The sequence below is a fragment of the Budorcas taxicolor genome, chromosome 24, assembly GCF_023091745.1.
Source record: "Budorcas taxicolor isolate Tak-1 chromosome 24, Takin1.1, whole genome shotgun sequence".
Classification (NCBI taxonomy): Eukaryota; Metazoa; Chordata; class Mammalia; order Artiodactyla; family Bovidae; genus Budorcas; species Budorcas taxicolor.
In genome coordinates, this window is record NC_068933.1 from 28,457,942 (window position 1) to 28,479,282 (window position 21,341).

Genomic DNA, 21,341 nt, shown 5'->3' on the forward strand with positions numbered 1-21,341 from the left:
CACATCTCAGATCTACCCATTTCTTTCTCCCCTGCCTCCCACCCTAAAGCACTTCAGTTCAGTTCAGTGGCTCAGTCGTGTCCGACTCTTTGCGACCCCATGAATCACAGCACGCCAGGTCTCCCTGTCCATTACCAACTCTCAGAATTCACCCAAACTCACATCCATCGAGTCGGTGATGCCATCCAGCCATCTCATCCTCTGTCATCCCCGTCTCCTCCTGCCCTCAATCCCTCCCAGCATCAGAGTCTTTTCCAATGAGTCAATTCTTTGCATGAGGTGGCCAGAGTACTGGAGTTTCAGCTTCAGCATCAGTCCTTCCAAAGAACACCCAGGGCTGATCTCCTTTAGGATGGACTGGTTGGATCTCCTTGCAGTCCAAGGGACCCTCAAGAGTCTTCTCCAACACCACAGTTCAAAAGCATCAATTCTTTGGCACTCAGCTTTCTTCACAGTCCAACTCTCACATCCATACATGACCACAGGAAAAACCATAGCCTTGACTAGAAGGACCTTTGTAGGCAAAGTAATGTCTCTGCTTTTAAATATGCTGTCTAGGTTGGTCATAACTTTTCTTCCAAGGAGTAAGCGTCTTTTAATTTCATGGCTGCAGTCACCATCTGCAGTGATTTTGGAGCCCCACAAAAGAAAGTCTGACACTGTTTCCACTGTTTCCCCATCTATTTCCCATGAAGTGATGGGACTGGATGCCATGATCTTCGTTTTCTGAATGTTGAGCTTTAAGCCAACTTTTTCACTCTCCTCCTTCACTTTCATCAAGAGGCTCTTTAGTTCCTCTTCACTTTCTGCCATAATGGTGGTGTCATCTGCATATCTGAGGTTATTGATATTTCTCCCAGCAATCTTGATTCCAGCTTGTGCTTCTTCCAGTCCAGCGTTTCTCATGATGTACTCTGTATGTAAGTTAAATAAGCAGGGTGACAATATACAGCCTTGACATACTCCTTTTCCTATTTGGAACCAGTCTGTCATTCCATGTCCAGTTCTAACTGTTGCTTCCTGACCTGCATACAGGTTTCTCAAGAGGCAGGTCAGGTGGTCTAGTATTCCCATCTCTTTCAGAATTTTCCAGTTTATTGTGATCCACACAGTCAAAGGCTTTGGCATAGTCAATAAAGCAGAAATGGATGTTTTTCTGGAACTCTCTGCTTTTTCGATAATCCAGTGGATGTTGGCAATTTGACCTCTGGTTCCTCTGCCTTTTCTAAACCAGCTTGAACATCTGGAAGTTTACGGTTCACGTATTGCTGAAGCCTGGCTTGGAGAATTCTGACCCTAATACAGAGCTGCAGCATTTCCACTTATTTCACAGAAACTGTTTCCTGCTTCTACTTTCACATTCCAATCCCCTCTCCAAGGAGAACCCACAGGGCTCTTTTCAAAGCACATCTCAGAATAGAACAAAATAAAAATCAGAGCACAGCACCCCTGCTTAAAACCGTCTGCCATTTCCCCATTGCCCTTACAACAAATCCAGCCCTCTCACTCTGTTAGGCAGCCCCATCTCTTCACCTGGGCCCCGTCTCCCATTCCAATCTCATCTCGTACTATCCTCCTTCACACACACACTGACTCCAGCACAGTGACCTTCTTTCTGACCTTCCATCATATCAAACTGCTTCCCCTCTCATCTGCATCTGCAGTTCCCCCTCCCTGAAATGAATTCCCTCCATGTCACAGGAATGATTCCTCTCATCTTTCAAGATTCAACCTCAAATGTTACATCTTCAGAGACGCTTCCCTGATCACTCCATCTCAAGCCAACATGCCTGTCCCTGCCTGGTAGCATCCTATTTACCAAACTCATAAGCTCCATGAGGCTTCACTCTTTGGTTCAGTGGTAAAGAATCCGTCTGTCAAGGCAGGGGACTCGTCTTCAATTCCTGGGTCGACAAAGATCCCCTGGAGAAGGAAATGGCAACCCACTCCATATTCTTGCCTGGTGGGCTACAGTCCACAGGAGTCGCAAAGAATCAGACACGACTTAGCGACTAAACAACAGCTACCAACTAAGCCCCATGAGGGCAGACCCTGCTGCAGACAAGCTTGTAGAACCGGGTTATGGAACCACTATAACCCCAGCAGCCAGCACAGTGCCACACATAAAAAATGGTTCTTCCATCCCAGCTCCACAACATCAGGAAGGAATATATCCTGAGATAGTCTCAAATTCTCCCAAATTACATGTAGCGCACGATTTCCTGAAACAATGGAGTTCCGTGGCCTATTCATACACATCCAAACCTTAAGTTAGTCCAGTGTTCTACTCCTTATCTAAATATCTAGCAATTCCATGGACAGTCCATGGGGTTGCAAAGAGTCGGACATGACTGAAGCGACTTAGCACACACGACTGATGACTGCTGTATTTTATTTCTTAAAATACATCTCTTTGTCCTCATTTCCATTATCAGCCCTAGTGGATTACTTTCTTCCTTCAGAGAGGTTACTTTGTCACTAATAAAGAAAATGCTGAATATTTCAGGAGATATCCAGCTTACGCAACAATATAACACAGAGCCAGCTAAGAGATGGACAGACACTGGTTGTTCTTTTTTCCTTCTTCTCTTTTCTCCTTTTTTTAAATTTGTATTTGATTTTGGAGTATATTTGACTTACAATGTTGTGTTAGTTTCAGGTGTACAGCAAAGTGATTCAGTTATACATACATTTATTCTTTTTCAGATTCTTTTCCCATGTAGGTTATTACATAGTGTCAAGTAGAGTTCCCTGTGCTATCCAGTAGGTCCCTATTGATGATCTATTTTATATACAGTAGTGGCACATGAATCTCCCCAACCACCCACTTCTCCAAGGCCAGAAAACTCTAATCTGTGCCCTAGAACTTACTGAGATGGGGTGGATCAAACTGTGAACGTAAACTCTGCGAAAAGACATTTTCTGCTGCCCTTCCTCTCCAGCTGAAGCTGTTCTGGGTTTGTTTTTTCTTTTAATTTTTAAGAGCAAGAAAACTTACCCATTAAAGCTGCCTGGTTTTGTTTTGGGGGCCCATGAGAGATGTGGCTGCCTGCTCTGAAGAACGAGCCGCCAGATTGGTCTCGCAGGATTTCTGGGTGGCAGAGAATCAGCCCAGAACTGGATGGGCACCAGCATATCCATTGGCCCAAACTGCTGAAACTGCAGTGATGCAATCTGTCCGCTGCCTCCAGCAGGACAAGGCCTGGCTCTTGGCACTTGTCACTCCCACGCCTCCTTTCAGATTTGTAAGTCTAACCCAAGAAGCGCTTTCCGATTTTCAGTCCCTTCTGTTCTTTCTTTCATCTTTATACCATCACACGCTCTCAAAGACTGGACAGGGTCAAAGAAGCTAAGTCAGAAACAAGGGGGAGAGAGCTCCCAGTCCTGACAAGACAACTCTCACCACTAAACATTATGACCCTCACGACAGCCTTTGTCCTTAGACCAGACTAACTCCAGCAAAACTCGGCTGATTTATTTAACTGGAAAGACTGAAAATCAGATAATACGAAAAGGCAATTTCTTGACGGAAGGAAATGAGTACCTTAGCTGTAAAATATTAATGCCTTTGCATAATGAACACTCTTCCTGAAAGGTATCTTAAGAAAGCAAAAAAAGTCTAGGATTTGGATAATTTATTCATAGCTGTTCTTACTATCTTTGTGCTTCACTATCTCCTAGGACAAAATGTCTTTGTTAATTCACTTTTTATTGATATCAAATTAATACCTACATATAGCTTTCAGTGTGAAATAGTTTTATCAAGACAGTAACACAGGAGAGCAGGGTGCTACCACCGCATAACCTATTTCCACGTGCCAAAAGTCACCACCTCGATTTTTCCAGGTGTTTCTTCTGTATTTGCATTTCAAAAATATCTAAATAATACATTTACTGGGCTATTTCTTGATTTTTCAGTTTTAGATAATACCTATTGTCTTGTTACTATGGAAGGTATAGATTTAATTCTCCCATCCCCTCACACACACACTTGTCTTCCCTCTTCATCCATTTCTGATTAAGTGTCTATCAAGTGCTTTCATTATTACAAGTATAAACACTGTTTACGGCTGTGCCAAATCTGTGCATTACTGCCAAGTTTTCTTTTTTGAAAATCTGTTTTGTTTTCATTTGGTTTGGTTTCAAAATCTCTGGGCCAACCCTCTCCACACCTTCTAACACCTCCCCACAACCTGCAAAATCCTTCTCAAGCCAATCTTCCTTGCAGACAAATTGATATACAGCTGACAGATCATGAATCTTCAACACTAGAGACTGTGAGTAAGTTTGCAGTGGGGCCCAGAGGCTTAGGGGTTTGTTTGTTAGTCTGTGCATCTATGATCTTAGGATGAGCTAGGTTTGGGAACCACTCACCCACAGCAAAACAAGTAAGACCAAAAACTCTCAAGCTTTAGAAATTTAAGTGGCAGAGAATTAAATTTTGGTTCGGTTCTCCCCCATTCTTGTATCACTTGCAGCAACTTCCTAGAGATAGTAATGAATGTGAAAGAACTACCCATACCTTCTATTACATGAATGATCAATAAAACTTGCACAACTCCTACCCAAAGGGCTGAAGTTTTGGCCAAGGTTTTGGTTTCCCTGCTTTCCAACCATGGACAGTGACACCACAACACTGAGGATTTTCTAGTAAGATTGATAACCCATCATCTCCCACTGATGTGACGAAGGGTACAAGAGAGCTGCCGGCAGGGCCTGCAGAGTCCGAGTCCATGGTGAGGATCTGGAATTTTAACAAGATGGGAGGTCGCTGCAGGTGTCTGAGCAGAGCTCTGAGAGTGGGTTTACCTTCTGGAAAGATTATGCGATAATTATTTGCTCAAGCAAAAATGAAAAGTCAATTATTTTAATTGAGACATAGTTGATTTAAAATATTATGTTAGTTTCAGGTATACAACAGAGTGATTCACAAGTTTCATACATTATACTTCATTTATAGTTATTATGTAATATTGGCCTTATTCCCTGTGCTGGACAGTATATCTTTGTAGCTTATTTTTTTTATACATAGCAGTTTGGACATGGGGCTTGATTACTGCAAAGATGTACATATGCAGGTAGGTACACCTATACATATCTATACATACATCATACTCACATATGATCTATCACTCAGTTACAAGCTTCTTTTCCATGTTCAATGTTGCTGCTGTCCACACAGTCCAAAATAAGTCCATTTCTTCCTCCACCTCCTAAGTAAATATTAATCTGGCAAAAGCAGTTACCATTACCTGCATTCAATAGGCAGGGCCCAGAAAAGTCAGGTGGCGCAGAGGCAAAAATGCAGGAGACCGGGGTTCAACCCTTGGGTAGGGAAGATCCCCTGGAGGAGAAAATGGCAACCCACTCCAGTTCTTGCCTGGAGAATTCCCATGGACAGGGGAGCCTGGCGGGCTACAGCCCATGGGGTGGCAAAAAGTTCAACATGACTGAGCACGCGTGTGTGCGTGCGTGCGCGCGCGTCTGCGCGCACGCGCACACACACAGGAAAATCAACCTCCAGAGAAAAACCACTAATAAGGATTGACTCATAATGGCTGATATCAGCAGAAATTACCCCTGAGAACGGTTCACAGATGCATTACTCACGAAGTCTCAGGGACACTCTGTACAGTGCAGACATCCCCAGTGGTAGAATTCACAGAGGGAATGAAGGAGAGCTTGTTCTACAACTCATGGATTCCTCAGCAAGGTCACGAATACAGAAAGGGGCGAGACAAGAGCCTGTGAGGAGATGAATAAGGCGCTTCCATGAAGAGGCCTGTTGCCCTGCTCTGAAAATCCTGCTCCAACAGACCTCCCTAGAGAAATCTGAAATATGTCCTTGAAGTTTGAAGACATAGAAGACGAGTGCCTACCTGAGGAACTCAGGAGGGTGAGGATCAGGTCCGACCGCCCTCCCTGATTCGTCTCACCCGGGAATGGTGATCTGCCTGCATGACAGAGGAAAGGGGGACAGCTGTGCTGTGGTCTGCCTACACCCCCAAAGCTCCTCCCACCAACACATGTGAGCACGTGGGGAGTCTTGGGTCCTCAAAGAGCCCTAGGCAGACACAGCTCAGCAGAAAGAAGCTGGATGCGCTGCGGGACCCAGGAGCTAGGAAGCCATCCCACATGCGTACCCTAAGCAGAGATGCAACTTCCTGGAAAAGGACACTGAAAATGCCAGGATTCCAGGAGGAAAAGTCGAAATGCCACAAAAAGGGCCCAGAATAGAAAAAGTATAATCATCTGCCACACCCCGTCAAGGCCATCCTCTCTAGCCACTTGTTGAGTTCACAGGACATGAAGCCACACAGCCAAGTAAGAAATATCCTGTCTGCTTAATTCTCCTCACTGTCTTCATGGCATCGCTGCCAGGCTCCATGAAGCAGACAGTGCAGGATGGAGGAGGTGAGGAGAGGATAGAGGGAGGAAAGACCTGCCCTGCAGAAGGAGAAGCATCACAGGCTTGCAGCAGCGTGAGAGAGGTCCCTTGGACAGCAGGGAGATCAAACCAGTCCATCCTAAAGGAAATCAGTCCTGAATATTCATTGAAAGGACTGATACTGAAGCTGAAACTCCAATACTTTGGTCACCTGATGCAAAGAACTAACTCACTGGAAAAGACTCTGAAGCTGGGAAAGATTGAAGGCAGGAGGAGAAGGGGACAACAGAGGATGAGATGGTTGGGTGGCATCACCGACTCGATAGACATGAGTTTGAGCAAGCTCTGGGAGTTGGTGATGGACAGGGAAGCCTGGTGTGCTGCAGTCCATGGGGTCGCAAAGAGTTGGACACGACTGAGCAACTAAACTGAACTGAACTAAGAGAGGTCCGAGCTGGGGACGCAAAAATACATAACCCTAGGCATGGCCATGGGGCTGAACACTCCATTTACTAAATTTGAAACTGTATTTGCAACTGAAAGTGACCACACAATTATCCATTCCCTGAGAATGAGTACAAAAGTCAGAGTTCTGCCACAGTTTCCAGTTAGGGGATGGTGAAAACCCCCTGAATGAGGTCTTAAGGATCAGCAAGAAACATAAAGAACGTGCGCTTCCAAACATAAACTTAAAATGGCTTCAAGACTTACATGTAACACACGGCACCATAAAACTCCAAGAAGAGACCACAGACAAAACATTCCCTGACATAAATCCTAGGAACGTTTTCTTAGGTCAGTCTCCCAAGGCAATAGAAATAAAACCTTTCAAAAAAAAAAAAAAAAAATTGTGGTTCATAAAATCTTCGAGGTCACAAAATCCTTCGAGTTTCCATTTCCATTAATTAGGTCAGCCTTTGATACCTGAATCATTTTCCTGCCTTTTCTTCTTCAATCCTTCAGATGAGCCAGAGTCCCATCTGCAGTTTTCGGTGACCTACTTAATTAGAATTCGGAAGCCTCAGACAGAAGAAGTGTACTATATTCAATCTGTTTTGCTCAACAGACCCTATTAAAGAACTGAATTTCTAATCCAATCTGTTAAAACCATATACTGTAAGCAATCCTCAAGTCCAAATATCCAGGTTTTTTATAGTCACGAGTGCACATTCACATATAGTTTGGGGGAGGGAGCCCTGGATCGGATCAGGGCACCTTGGTTCTCCGCCCAACTCCTGGCTGTTAACCTCTGGGTCTCTTGACACATCCCTACCCTTCCCGAGCCTCAGTCCCCCCGCCTGTACAAAGAGGAGGTTATACTCCTAGGTCCTCTCGGGCTCTAAGTCTCTGTGACTGTTTCCTGAGTGTCAAATGTGCACAAGGCATTGTGCTCATACAGAGGGAAGAGGAGACACAAAGATGGGGCGATGCTGCCCTGTCATCATAAAAGAAGAAAGAAAGAACTTCACAGTCTTTTGTGCAAGAAATGATATAGGCCAGAAGCAAATATCGTTACCTTATTTTTCTTCTTTATTCCCCATTACTGTTGCTGTGCCCGACATGTTGTAGAGGCTCAATGAAACAACATAAAGAGATACAAAATGCCTACGGACATTTAGAGAAGAGAAGCTACATCTAATAGAGGGGAATTATAAATACAGGTGCTACATTTGAGTTGGGTTTTTAAAATAATTTTTATTTTTGGGGGGGCGCATTGCATAGCATCCAGGATTTTTGTTCCCCAACCAGGGATTGAACCCACACCCCCTACAGTGGAAGCACAGAGTCTTAACCACTGGGCCACCAGGGAAGTCTCCTTGAGCTGGTTTCTAAAAGGCTATTCTATTTCACTGGCTCCATAACACTGGCCTCTAATTGGATGCAAAATCTTAAGCCAAAGTTAGAGTCTCCATGCTCTGGTTTCAGTATATCCTTCAATCTTAATCTCTCTCTTACATGAAACTAAGCTATAGCCATCCGATCTCCTTGCTGTAACCTCAGATATTACCCATAATTTTTTAATTCCATGCCCCCATTCTTGCTGATTTTCATATTGAAATGTCCTCCATTCCCAATATAATCCAATTCCATTCTCCTTCAAGTCCTACTTCAAATTCCCCTTATTTTATGAAGATCTTATGAAGCTTTGCCTGATCCTTCCACTCATATGTACTCTCCCATCTTTGAAATCCCACAAGACTTGCTGACATTTCTCTTATGGTATATACAAAGGTGGTTCAGAGGTAAAGAATCCGCCTGCAGGAATAAGCGTTCAGTCCCTGGGTGGGGAAGATCCCCTGGAGGAGGACATGGCAAGCCACTCCAGTATTCTTGCCTGGAGAATCCCATGAACAGAGGAGCCTGGTGGGCTACAGTCCATGGGGTCTCAAAGAGTCAGACACAACAGCATGCATGCACGCTAGGCTTCCTGGCAACCAGATATGTGAGTGCTCACCTCAACAGAAGGAAACAGACAAACAGCAAAGCAACCATTACTGAATTTCTTAACATGAATGTCTCAGATAGAATGCCAATTACTCAGTAATTTGGTAAAATACTATGTGTTGTGATGATGTTTATGATTTCAACAGAGTAACTCCCACGTAATTTGTAAACTTTCAGATATTTTCCCTAATAATTCAAGATCATTGATTATTGACCTTTCAGAAAAGTTTTGTCTAATTTACCTTACATTTCAAGCCTGAATGTATCCCCCTGTAGTGGTTTTCCCTTCTTCATCAGCACTTTATCCTGTATTCCAGGATATTCTTTCTATGTAATCTGTCAGCAGAGTCAAGAATACCAAAGTCTTAATTCCACGTAGGCAGACCTCTTCTGACTCCCACACACATACACACTTAACACTGTTTTATATTCATATTTTACTTTATTTTAAATAATAAGCCTATTTTTGTTAATTTTTCATCTTCTAAAATGACACTTTAAAGGTTGGTGTAAAAATAATAATCATCATCATCAGTGGAAAATTCATTACTGAATTTCCAAACTGGTGAAAAAGTGAAGGTTCTATATTTTTCCACAAAAAGGAGAAGGGAACAAAAAGGCACACTACAAAGGATGGGAAATCAAAATAGCTCTGGATTCCTCAGCAGTAACACTAGAAGTCAGAAGACAGGGGTTCAGTGTCTTAAAAATTCAGAAAGAAAAGAATTTCCAAACTAGAATTCTGTCCTGAGCAAAAGCATCAGTAAACATAAGGGTAAAATAAGCATATGGTCACACATACAAAGTCCCTGAAAAACTTGCCTTCCATGAACCCTTCTCAGAACACACTGAAATAAAGACACAGACTGGCACTTCTCGGGGTCCAGTGCTTGTGACTCTGTGCTTTTCACTGCAGGAGAGATAGGTTCGATCCCTGCTCTGGGAATTAAGATCCCACATACCACATGCTGCGTGCATGCTAAGTCACTTCAGTTGTGTCTGACTCTTTGTGAGCCCATAGACTGCAGCCCGCCAGGCTCCTCTGTCCATGGGATTCTCCAGGCAAGACCACTGGAGTGGCTTGCCATGTCCTCCTCCAGGGGGTCTTCCCGACCCAGGAATCGAACCCGCATCTATTATGTCTTCTGAGATTGCATGCTGGTTCTTCACCACTAGTGCCACCTGGGAAGCCCACTGCACGTTACGGCATTACCAAATAAATAAATAAATAAAGACACAAACCAAGAAAGAGGAAGATAAGACATAACAGAAACAGAAAATCCCACACATGAGTGAAATAGAGGAAATCCCTGCAGTGACGGGCAGCCAGGTCAGTACCTGGGCACCAGACAGAAAGGATGATGGCTCAAGTGGACAGGTCAGGAATCTCTGGGAGATGCTTCTCTAAGAATATCTGGGGACTTCGCTGGCGGTGCAGTAGTTGGGACTTTGCCTTCCAGTGCAGTGGGTGCAGGTTTGATCCCTGGCCAGGAAGCTAAGATCCCATGTGCCTCCAGGCCGAAAAAAAATAAACAAAAAACATAAAACAGAAGCAATATTGTAATAAAGACTTTAATAATGGTCCACATCAAAAAAAAAAAAAAAGAATATCTGTTGCTTCTCCAGGGAAAACAATTTGTGCAGCAAAAGAAATCTTAGTATCTTAAATCATGGCTCACTGTGACTACATGAAGATGTAGAAACTAGATGTTTGTCTAAAATGATGATATAACTTTCGAGGAAGAATGTGGGGCTAGGAAATGAGTGGGAGGAGCAGGGTGAAGAAGGACAGTTAAATACTCATCCTCCATAGTAAGAATCAACATATAATGCCCCAAAACTGAAAAACCACAAAGTCACAATCTTAGTGCGTTACTTGGAAATACTGGAGCTATATGTGCATGTATAACATGTTAAAAGTTTTAAATATTTAAGATAGTGACTGTGATGTGATCGCTCTGGATATTGGTTTGGAAATATTCAGTAAATGTAAATTCATACCAAATAATTCCACTGCTGGGTATGAGTCCTCATGGAATCTCACCCACGTACGTGGATGGTTTATTGTAGTATTTTTTGTCATAAGCAAGGTTTTGCTTTACTTTTTTAATTCATTTTTATTGGCATATAGTTGCTTTACAATACTGAGTTACTTTCCACTGTAAAGCAAAGTGAGTCAGCTATATGTATACATATGTCTCCTTTTCTGGGGGTTTCCTTCCCATTTGGGTCACCACAGAGCTTTGAGAAGAGTTCCCTGTGCTATACAATACGTTCTCATTCGTTACCTTAGTTATGTGAAAGTGAAAGTGTGCGAAAGTGAAAGTTGCTCAGTTGTGTCTGACTCTGCGACCCCATGAACTGTAGCTCACCAGGCTCCTCTGTCCATGGGGATTCTCCAGGCAAGAATACTAGAGTGCATTGCCGTGCCCTCCTCCAGGGGATCTTCCCAACCCAGGGATCGAACCCAGGTCTTCTGCACTGCAGGCAGAGTGTTCACTATCTGAGCCATGACACAAGGCTTAATGCATAGTACTGATAGTGTATATATGTTGACCCCAGCCTCCCAGTTTATCCCACCTCTTTTCCCCCTTGGTATCCATGAATTTGTTCTCTACTTCTGTGTCTCTATTTCCATAAGCAAGTTTTCTTTTAAAACAACTTAAATGTCTAACAACAGGAAAATGGTTAAATGAAGTGTGATAAATACAATGGAATTCTATGCAACAGTAAAATGGGTGAACTAGAGCTATAAGGACACATTAATAAGCCTTCAAAAATCATGTAGGAGAAAAAGTAAGATATAGAAAGTTAACTTACCATGCTATGTAGTTAATTTTTAAAACATACAAAATAATGCTTTATGTTGTTTAAGCGCACACAGACACACACACACAGACACACACACACACACACACACACACACACATGAATTTCAGAATTATGATTCCCCTCTGGGGTAAGAGGGAAGGGAATGTGATGGGGTCAGGGAAGGGCTCATAGAAGCTTTCAATTTTACTTGTAATATTTTATTTTTTAAGCTATGTAGTAGGTTTTCCATATACATTACCTATATATTTTTGTGTCTTACTGAAATATGTCTAGGGGCTTCTGTTAAAATTGGGAAAATTAAACTCATACATTTAATGTTGCCTTATCTCAAAACACCATTAGAGATTATTTGTTCTTTAGTCACTAAGCTATGTCTGACTCTTTGGTGACCACACGGACTGTAGCCCACCAGACTCCTCCATCCAGGGGATTTCCCAGGCAAGAATACTGGAGTGGGTTGCCCTTTACTCCTCCAGGGGATCTTCCCAACCCAGGGATCGAACCAGCATCTCCTGCATCTCCTTCATTGGCAGTGGGTTCTTTACCGCTGAGCCACCACAGAAGCCCCCCCTTGCTCTGGAGCCCTGACCAAATGTAGGGCCCACACACCACCTGATTCCTGCTGAGGCCACTTTCCGCTTTATTGAAGTTGTTGTTAGGCAGAACACTGAAGATGACTCAGCCCTACACCCCAGTCTCAGTCCTGCCACTCCAAAGCCAGCACCACCACACTCACACACACGCATTCACAGGCACACACACATTCACAGGCACACACACATTCACACCACTCTAAAGCAGCTGTCCTTGCACTGACTTCCTAACCTAAGTGACTAATCTTGCCTATATCCCCTCGAGCTTGCTAATCTGTATTCCCCCACACCCACCATCACTCAGCGTCCAAGAGTTCCATATTTCTAACAGCTGCTGGCATCTCGCCACCTCCACCTGGCTGGGTCTGGCGGCCCTTCAATCCCAGCATGACATATAATCAGCCTGGGGGAGGGATGAATACCAACTTGCTGTAGAAAGCTGATGTGGAACACTCTTTTTATTTCTGACTAGTGAAATAAAAAATACTGTGCTGAGTGTGTGTCCAATGACACATCTGTTACGGTAATCAAAACCTCCCGGCCATTATCACAGATGATATTCTGAACTGGTATCAGCAGTGTAACCGATACCCAGTTCCTAAATACCAAATCCAGTGAGCGTGGTACCCAACTGTGAAAAGGTGAGAAGAAACAGTTCTTCCCCCCCATAATAAATGCCAGGTGGCCCGGCCCACCAACCGTCTGCTGGTGCAGCTCGCATATTTATTGTGTTGGCTCAATGCTCAGGCCTTCTCTGGGGCAAGTGTAGGGGTTCAGGCAGGCAATGAGCTTTCAAGGGGAGCCCCCATGTCCTCCTTGGGAGAAAAGTAGTAACTCAGCTTCGGAGCGGGATGTCAGCAAACACGGAGAAAGGCAGAAGCCGTACCTACCATAGAAGAGGAAGGCTTTGGTCCTGTGATGATGGAGGTAGGTCCGGTTGATGGTGAAGAAGCAAGCATCTGCCCCGCACTGGCCGAGCCTTCCGGTTTCCCCGGTCAGTGGGGACCACCAGAGCATGATGGGGAAGCCGTCAGCTGCCAATGTCTTCTTCCTGTTCAGGGTCGGTCCTCCTCTCTTAAAGAACGGACGAAGGTGGAGAGGCTCTGCTTCCATTTCTGCACGTCCATCTTTCAAATGAGAATTTTTAAACTTCTTGCCTTCAAATTTTCCCAACTCAACCACGACCTAAAAGAGATGATGACCTATTACCAGTGTCAGACTGTTTACAATTTCCTTCTGCATATTTCCTATGCATCGTGAGGATTTAGCTTCTTGAGTACATGCGTGCTAAGTCACTTCACTCATGCCTGACTCTGTGGGACCCCATGGTCTGTAGCCTAAGAGGCTCCTCTGTCCATGGGATTCTCCAGGCTAAAAAGACTAGAGTGGGTTGCCATTTCCTCCTTCAGGGGATCTTCCCAACCCAGGGATCAAACTTGATTTAGCGTCGTATTAGCTTCCTATTGGTATTCTAACAGATTATCACAAGTTGAGCAACTTAGAATGATACAGCTTTACTATCACAATAGTAAAGTGGTTCTGGAAGTTAGAAGTCTGAAATGGTCTCGCTGGGCTAAAAGGTGTTGGGCACTTCACCGACGAGGACAGGAGACTCCAAGTGCTAGGACTGCACGCTGTACTTAATGGACTGGACTCTTACTGGACTGGACTCTTAATGGACTGGACTCTTGTCACGGGCCTGGAGGCAGATGTTCAGGGCAAGGCAGGGTGGCGGGCACTCCACCCCCATTTGGAGGGACTTCTTACCTGTGTCTCTGTGCCCTAGCAGCTTCCTTCCCTGCCCTCTAAAGTCTTCTATTCAGTGTGTGGAGTCCCCTCAAAAAATAAAGAAAAAAAAAATTAAGGTGTTGGAAGGGCTACAATCCTTTCGGGAAACTTGGACAGGGAATTCATTTCTTGGTTTTCTTTCAGAGGCACCCGTAGTTCTTGGCTCGTGGCCCCCTTCCTCCACCTTTGGAATCAGAAATGCTGCCTCTTGGGGCTTCCCTGGCAGTACAGCGGCTGGGACTCTGTGCTTCCTCTGCAGGGAGTATGGGTTTGATCTCTGGGAGGGGAATAAGGACCCCACATGCCTCACGGCACGGCCAAAATAAATAATACATTTTTTTTAATTAAAAGAAAAAAAAAGAAATGCTGCATCTCTCTGACCCTTCTTCTGTCATTTCACTTTCTGACCACAGTCCTCTGTTAAGGACTCCTGTGCTTCCTCCAGGCCTGCACACAGAACTCAGGGTTATCTCCTCACCTCCAGGTGTGTCACTGTAATCTTACACACAAGGTCCCTTTTCACAAAAGTGGGCTTCCCTCATAGCTCAGTTGGTAAAGAATCTGCCTGCAGTGCAGGAGACCCCAGTTCGATTCCTGCGTCAGGAAGATACCCTGGAGAAGGGATAGGCTACCCACTCTAGTATTCCTGGGCTTCCCTTGTGGCTCAGCTGGTAAAGAATCTGCCTGCAGTGTGGGAGACCTGGGTTCGATCCCTGGGTTGGGAAGATCCCCTGGAGAAGGGAAATGCTACCCACTCCAGTATTCTAGCCTAGAGAATTTCATGGACTGTATAGTCTGTGGGGTTGCAAAGAGTCGGACACGACTTGAGAGACTTTCACTTTCTTTCTTTTAGACAAGTAAAATAACACGTCACAGTTTCTGGGGGTTAGGGTAGAGACATAGCCTCCAAAATATCTACCAACAAGGACATGTCTCTCTACTAAACACTTAACAGATACATCTCTCCTCCATTTTGTAGGCATGCAGGAGACCCTGGTTCAATTCCTGGGTTGGGAAGATCCCCTGGAGAAGGGAAGGGCTATCCACTCCAGAATTCTGGCCTGGAGAATTCCATGCACTTTATAGTCCATGGGGTCCCAAAGCGCTGGATGCAACTGAGCGACTTTCACTTTCACTTTTCAAAGGTGTCATAACATGGGTCTTATGTTTGTAATAATATCCACCATGGCATGGAGATGGCCTAAGTACTGGGCTCCTTCTCACTTAAAACTCTGTCCCTAGAATTTTCCAGGCAATAATACTGGAGTGGGTCATCATTTCCTGCTCCAGAGAATCTTCCTGACCCACGGATGGAACCCATGTCACTTATATCTCCTACATCGGCAGACAGATTCTTTACCACTAGTGCCACCTTGGAAGTCCAATAATATCCACCATGGCGTGGAGATGGCATAGTACTGGGCTCCTTCTCACTTAAAACCATGTTTTTTATGTATTTCAAGACAGTCTGGGGACTTTCCTGGTGGTCCATGCTCCCAAGGCAAGGGCCCCAGGTTCCATCCCTGGTCAGGGAACTAGATCCCACAGGCCACAACTAAAGATCCCGCTTGCCAAAACAACGATCGAAGATCTCACATGCCACAACTATTAACAAGACCTGGTACAGCTTCCCTGGTGGCTCAGGAGTAAAGAGTCTGCCTGCCAATGCAGGAGACAAAGGAGACGCAGGTCCAATTCCTGGGTCAGGAAGATCCCCTGGAGAAGGAGATAGCAACCCACGCCAGGATTCTTGCTGGGAAATCCCATGGACAGAGAGAGAAGCCTGGTGGGCTACAGTCCATGGGGTTGTGAAGAGTCAGACACTACTGAGCACATTGTTCACAGCCAAACAAGTAAATTTTTAAAAGAGACCGAGAGTCAGGGTTCTGGAGAGCAAGGCCATCAATCAAAGTAATCTGGAGGGCAGGGTGGGCAGGTAAAATCAGAGGCAAAATTGCTGCCATTTCATCAAACTTTAAGGTTTGATATTCAGATGGCAAACAAATATAATACAAACAAATGTAATACATTACAAAAAAAAGATAATATATTTCTAATAATTACAAAATATGTTAGAAAGAGCAGTATAAAAGTAGGGGATGGTCCGCATCATATATAAAAAAACAACAGTCAGACTGTGCAAAGAATAAAGCAGTTAAAAGAAGATGTATTTTTGTGTATTAACTTTTCCACCAGTCAACAGAAGAGACTATCTGTTGGCCCTCAGGCCCCACTCTCAGCAGCCAAGGGTGGTGTCTTCTTTATGCATTTGCTATCTCTGGTGTCAGAAAAGGGCCCCTGCCCACTGATGTGACAGAGGGTCTGTAGCTCCCAGGGGAGGGTCTGTACTGTTCACTGGATTCTCTGAGGGATCCAAGGCCAAAAAAACTATTAAGAGCCACTTGGCAAAAAGCCACACAGTATTCCAAAAGGAGGAAAGAATTCTATTAGCCCTGGAAAAAAGCATGGCTCATTTGTGACACTGAAGTCATCATTAGAACAGTAAAACTGTCACTGAAAACCAAAAACCCTTGCCAACAGTGTCCCTGGCACTTTCATGAATCCGCCTGCAACGCGGGAGCCCTGGGTTCGATCCCTGGGGTGGGATGATCCCCTGGAGGAGGGCATGACAACCCACTCCAGTGTTCCTGCCTGGAGAATCCCATGGACAGAGGAGCCTGGTGGGCTACAGTTCATGGGGTCACAAAGAGTTGGACATGACTGAGCGACTAAGAACGGCACAGCAATAAGATGGCTACTCCCCAGAGTGTGATGGAACAGTGTTGACTTTAGCCACAAATGCTCTGTACTTTCACTCAGCCTTTCCCTGCAAATGTACAACCAGCGACTTTAAAGAATCACGTTGAGAAAATCATGAGTATAACTTCAAAGACAAATTTTGCTCCACATTTCTGATCAACATCTACTGTGCAAGGCATAAGGTCATATTCAAATAACAAGGATTGCTTCAAGGAGAGATTGTCCTACCAAACAGCTTTTTAAAAAATGTTTTGCCTCAGACATCAGTAGCAGGTGGTAAGAAATACAGGGCACAGAGGAACATATTAAACAAAACCATGAGGAGAAAATCAGCCAAATCAAAAATCTGGGAAATTCAAAATGACAAATGACCTAGTTTCTTCCACAAACCCATGACATGGAATAAAATGTGGGGCAGAAGAAACTTTTATAGAAAAAAATCCACAAAACTTGAGATAAATTCAAAATGTGGATTTGTTTATTCCAGATTCAAATCAACCAGTTAAAAGTTTTTTTGAGATAACTGGAGAAACTTTAATATGGCCTGAGACATAGATGTTCCTGAGTAATATTAATTTTGCTGAGTATGACAACAGTCATATGGTTATACTAAATTTAAAGTTCCCATCTGTGAGAGCGGTGGTTCCCCAACCTTTCTGGCACCTGGGAACGATTTCATGGAAGAAAATTTTTCCACGGAGTGGGGGAAGGAAACTGAGGGGAGGACGGTTTCAGGATGATTCAAGCACATTACACTTATCATGCACTTTATATCTATTATTATTTCATCAGCTCCACCCAGATCATCAGGCATCAGCTCCTAGACATTGGCGGCCCCTGTGTTACAGAATCACATTAAAGAAAGTCCAAGTGAAATAATATGTCTTAGATTTGCTGTAAAATGATTTCATCAGTTATTTGTGCAACTGAAAGGTAAATAAAATTCAAAAAAAAAAAGTAAAGATACCATACACCCAAAGAATCTACAGATACTATATACAAAATATAGTTAAATGTGAATCAAAAACAGTGTCTCAGATGAATGACTTCCTCCAGAGAACCACAATGCTTTAGTTTAACTGTAGGTCAATGAAAAACATTTTCAAGTTGAGATTATTAATCATGTTATAAAATCTGTTACGGGTTGAACTGTGCCCCCTCCCCTGGCCCGCTGGCCAAATTCATATGTTGAAGCCCTAACCCCTCCCACCTCGGAATGTGACTGAACTAGGAGACAGGGTCTTAAAAGAGGCAATTAAGTTAAAAAGAGGTCATCAGAGTGGGCCCTAATCCAATATGACTGGTGTCTGCATAAAAAGAGGAGACAGGGAAGCAGAGAAGTATAGGAAGAGGAGCATGTGAAGACCTGGGAAGAAGACAGCACCCACAAGGCCAAGAAGGAGCCTCAGAGAAATGTCCTGCTTGCTGACACCTTGACCTTGACTTCTAGCCTCCACAACTCTGAGAAAATAGATTCCTGTTGTGTAAGCCACCCAACCCAGTCTTTGGTACTTTATATATGGTCAGTCAGTCAGTTCAGTCGCTCAGTCGTGTCCGACTCTTTGTGAATCGCATGAATCGCAGCACGCCAGGCCTCCCTGTCCATTACCAACTCCCGGAGTTCACTCAGACTCACGTCCATCGAGTCGGTGATGCCATCCAGCCATCTCATCCTCTGTTGTCCCCTTCTCCTCCTACCCCCAATCCCTCCCAGCATCAGAGTCTTTTCCAATGAGTCAACTCTTCACATGAGGTGGCCAAAGTACTGGAGTTTCAGTTTTAGCATCATTCCTTCCAAAGAAATCCCAGCCCTAGCAAACTAATGCAGGATTCATGACATGATTTTTTTTTTTTAATTTAGCCTTCCTTTTCCCTACCTACGTGGCAAATTATTTCATCTTGCCTAGCTTACAAGCCAGTAAAAACAGGAACGGTCCTAAATGTGGAGCTCGATACCAAGGTCACAGGTGTACAGCCTTGTACCAAGGGCACAGATGTGGACCCCTGCACCAAGGTCATCTCTGGAACTGGTTAAGCACCATAGCAACCATTGCCAGGAGCCCCCCCGACCTTATATTAGGTAAAAATACCTACCCTCTAGCATCCTAACCAATCATCTCATGTTACCCTTCCAGCAGGAATTTTTCTGTCTTGAGGCTATAAAAATTGGCTGTGCCGTGCTATGCTTAGTCGCTCAGTCATGTCCGACTCTTTGCAACCCCATGGACAGTAGCTTGCTGGGCTCCTCTGCCCATGGAGATTCTCCAGGGAATAATACCAAAGTGGGTTGCCATGCCCTCCTCCAGGGAATCTTCCCACCCCAGGGATCGAACCCAGGTCTCCTGCACTGTGGAGACCACAAAAGGGGTCGGCTCTCCCTTGAACCTGCCCACTGTCTAACAGCGTCTCACACTCTAATAAACTGTTCTCCTCTCATTCTGCCTCGTGTCTGGAAATTCTTTTCCAACCTGTGCACAGACTATGACACTAAATATACAGGCATTATATTTGTTCATTTTATAGTGTTCAAATAAAAATAGTATTACAGCAACGCTGAACAATGAAGTACTCAATGTATCCATGAGGACTGGGTAACATCCCAAATCAGACCACCGATGGGAAACTACAATCAAGATCCAGGTGAAGGTTCAGCTCCAATAAACACGCTACTACCTCTTCTATTCTGGAAACTTAGAGATGACATGCCTACCAAAAGCACGGTAATTTATTCTGACATCAAAAGCAAAATTCTTAACTTGTACACAGGCATTCCTCAAGCCTGGAAAAGAGGTCAAATGTCTAGTAAGATCAAAGCTTTCTCATAAGTTCCCACAGAATGAAGCAGAAAACTGCAGCCTTTCCAGCTCAAGCAGGTCCTAGATCCTTACCTCCAAGAGAGACACAATGAGAGCCAGGGGTCTGCTCTGACCAGAATCTCAACCTGGCAGCGGAAGGTGGTGGAAACAGCACAGACTACCCGCCAAAGTGATGGTATAAGCATTCGTTCACTCAGTCCTAAGCAAGGAGAAGGGCAATCCTCCAGAATAAAACGCCCAGAGGACACTGTTGTCTCCATCAGGCCTGCATGTGAACTACTCACATCCACGAGTAATCTTTAAAAGTCCTTTTGGATTTTGAAACGGACAGGGGGCACACAAGTGGGGGCTAAAAAATCTGAACTCATATTTATACTTTTACCTTCACTGTGAGATTTTTATTTTACTTTGAAATCAGCAAATGAAGTTCAGAAGAACCAACCGTATGAGATAAATGGGAGGACTGAAGAAATGCTTCAGTTCATTCACCCTACTACCAACAAATGTATTAATGCCGATGTTTGTGTTTTGCAGAATGAACTAGGTTGTTCTTGGAATAGTCACTGCTTCTTCAAGAATGGTATCTTTCAGAAGGGGTCATGACTTGGGAGGAAGTCATCCAAGCTAAACCTTCATCTGGATCTTAATTGCAGTATGCCATCAGTAGTACGATTTGGGCTGTTACGCAGTGCTCATGGATATATTGAGGGCGTCTTTGTTCAGAGCTGTTTTGAGCCAACAAGACAGACAGGGCTCTACTAGAACCAGGACTCCGGGACTTCCCCGGTGGTCCAGTAGCTAAGATTTCACCTTCCTATGCAGAGGTTGTGGGTTCGATCCCTGGTCCAAACCAGGAAATAATACTGCAACAAATTCAATAAAGACTTTACAAATGGTCCACATCCAAAAAAATCTTAAAACTAGGATCCTGCGAGTCACAAACTGATTTCCCAACTCACTGATCTTGTTTCTACCTACCACACCCACTCACTAAACCTCAATTCCATATGTTATAAAAAGAAAGTATTTTTCTTGCCTTAGAGAGAACATCCTGACCCTGAGAGACGAAGCAAAAAGTAAAGTCCTTGGCGAGCGTGGGATGGGGGTGGGGGTAGGGGAAGAGCCCCAGGAATCAACAGTACACGACCCAAGTTCTTGGTACCTGGAGCGTGATGAGCAGAAAGACAGTAGCAATGACGCACAGGCAAAATGCCAGAAGCTTCCCCCTCTGAATCCGCACCATGCTGCCCTGCCCTGGGTGACTGCCAGAGGGCGAGCCTGGTTACCAGGTGTTCTCGAGTCGGCCTGCAGACCAAGACAACTTCACGTGGAGGAACCATCTGCATGCCAATTTCCTCCGCTGCCATTCCTGCTGGGACCCGAGCTCCATGAAGGACTGAGATGTGAGGTTCTGAGGGCGCCTGGCTTGGCATTGAAAGGGAACAGCATGCAGTCTTCTTAAGCTATCATCAGAGCAGCTGGGGATTCTTTAAACCAGAAGACATCCAAAAAATATCTGTAACAAATGAACAACAGTTTGGCCTTAGCACAGGAGATTTTATTAATGCAGTCTTGCAGGGCTGCAGTGTAGAAACGAAAAGCTCTAAAACTAAAAGGAATCTTGGGGGTCATTTAGACCTAACACCTCACTCATAGATAAGGACACCAAGACCAGAGAGGTGAAGAGACTTGCTCAAGGTCATACAGTCCATTAGAGGA

The 21,341-nt window shown here is 44.4% G+C and overlaps 1 protein-coding gene across 1 annotated transcript in view; it reads right to left on the reverse strand.

The window, feature by feature from the left end:
* The window catches only part of FUT10 (fucosyltransferase 10), a 69,108-nt gene extending 48,075 nt beyond the window's left edge, over positions 1 to 21,033 (reverse strand). The window contains exons 1-2 of the mRNA XM_052661405.1: positions 20,785 to 21,033; positions 13,149 to 13,443 (exon numbers count right to left, since the gene is read on the reverse strand). Coding sequence (XP_052517365.1) covers positions 13,149 to 13,443; positions 20,785 to 20,865 — 376 coding nt within the window. The 5' untranslated portion in view covers positions 20,866 to 21,033. The remainder of the gene's footprint in view (positions 1 to 13,148; positions 13,444 to 20,784) is intronic.
* Positions 21,034 to 21,341: the final 308 nt, after the last annotated feature.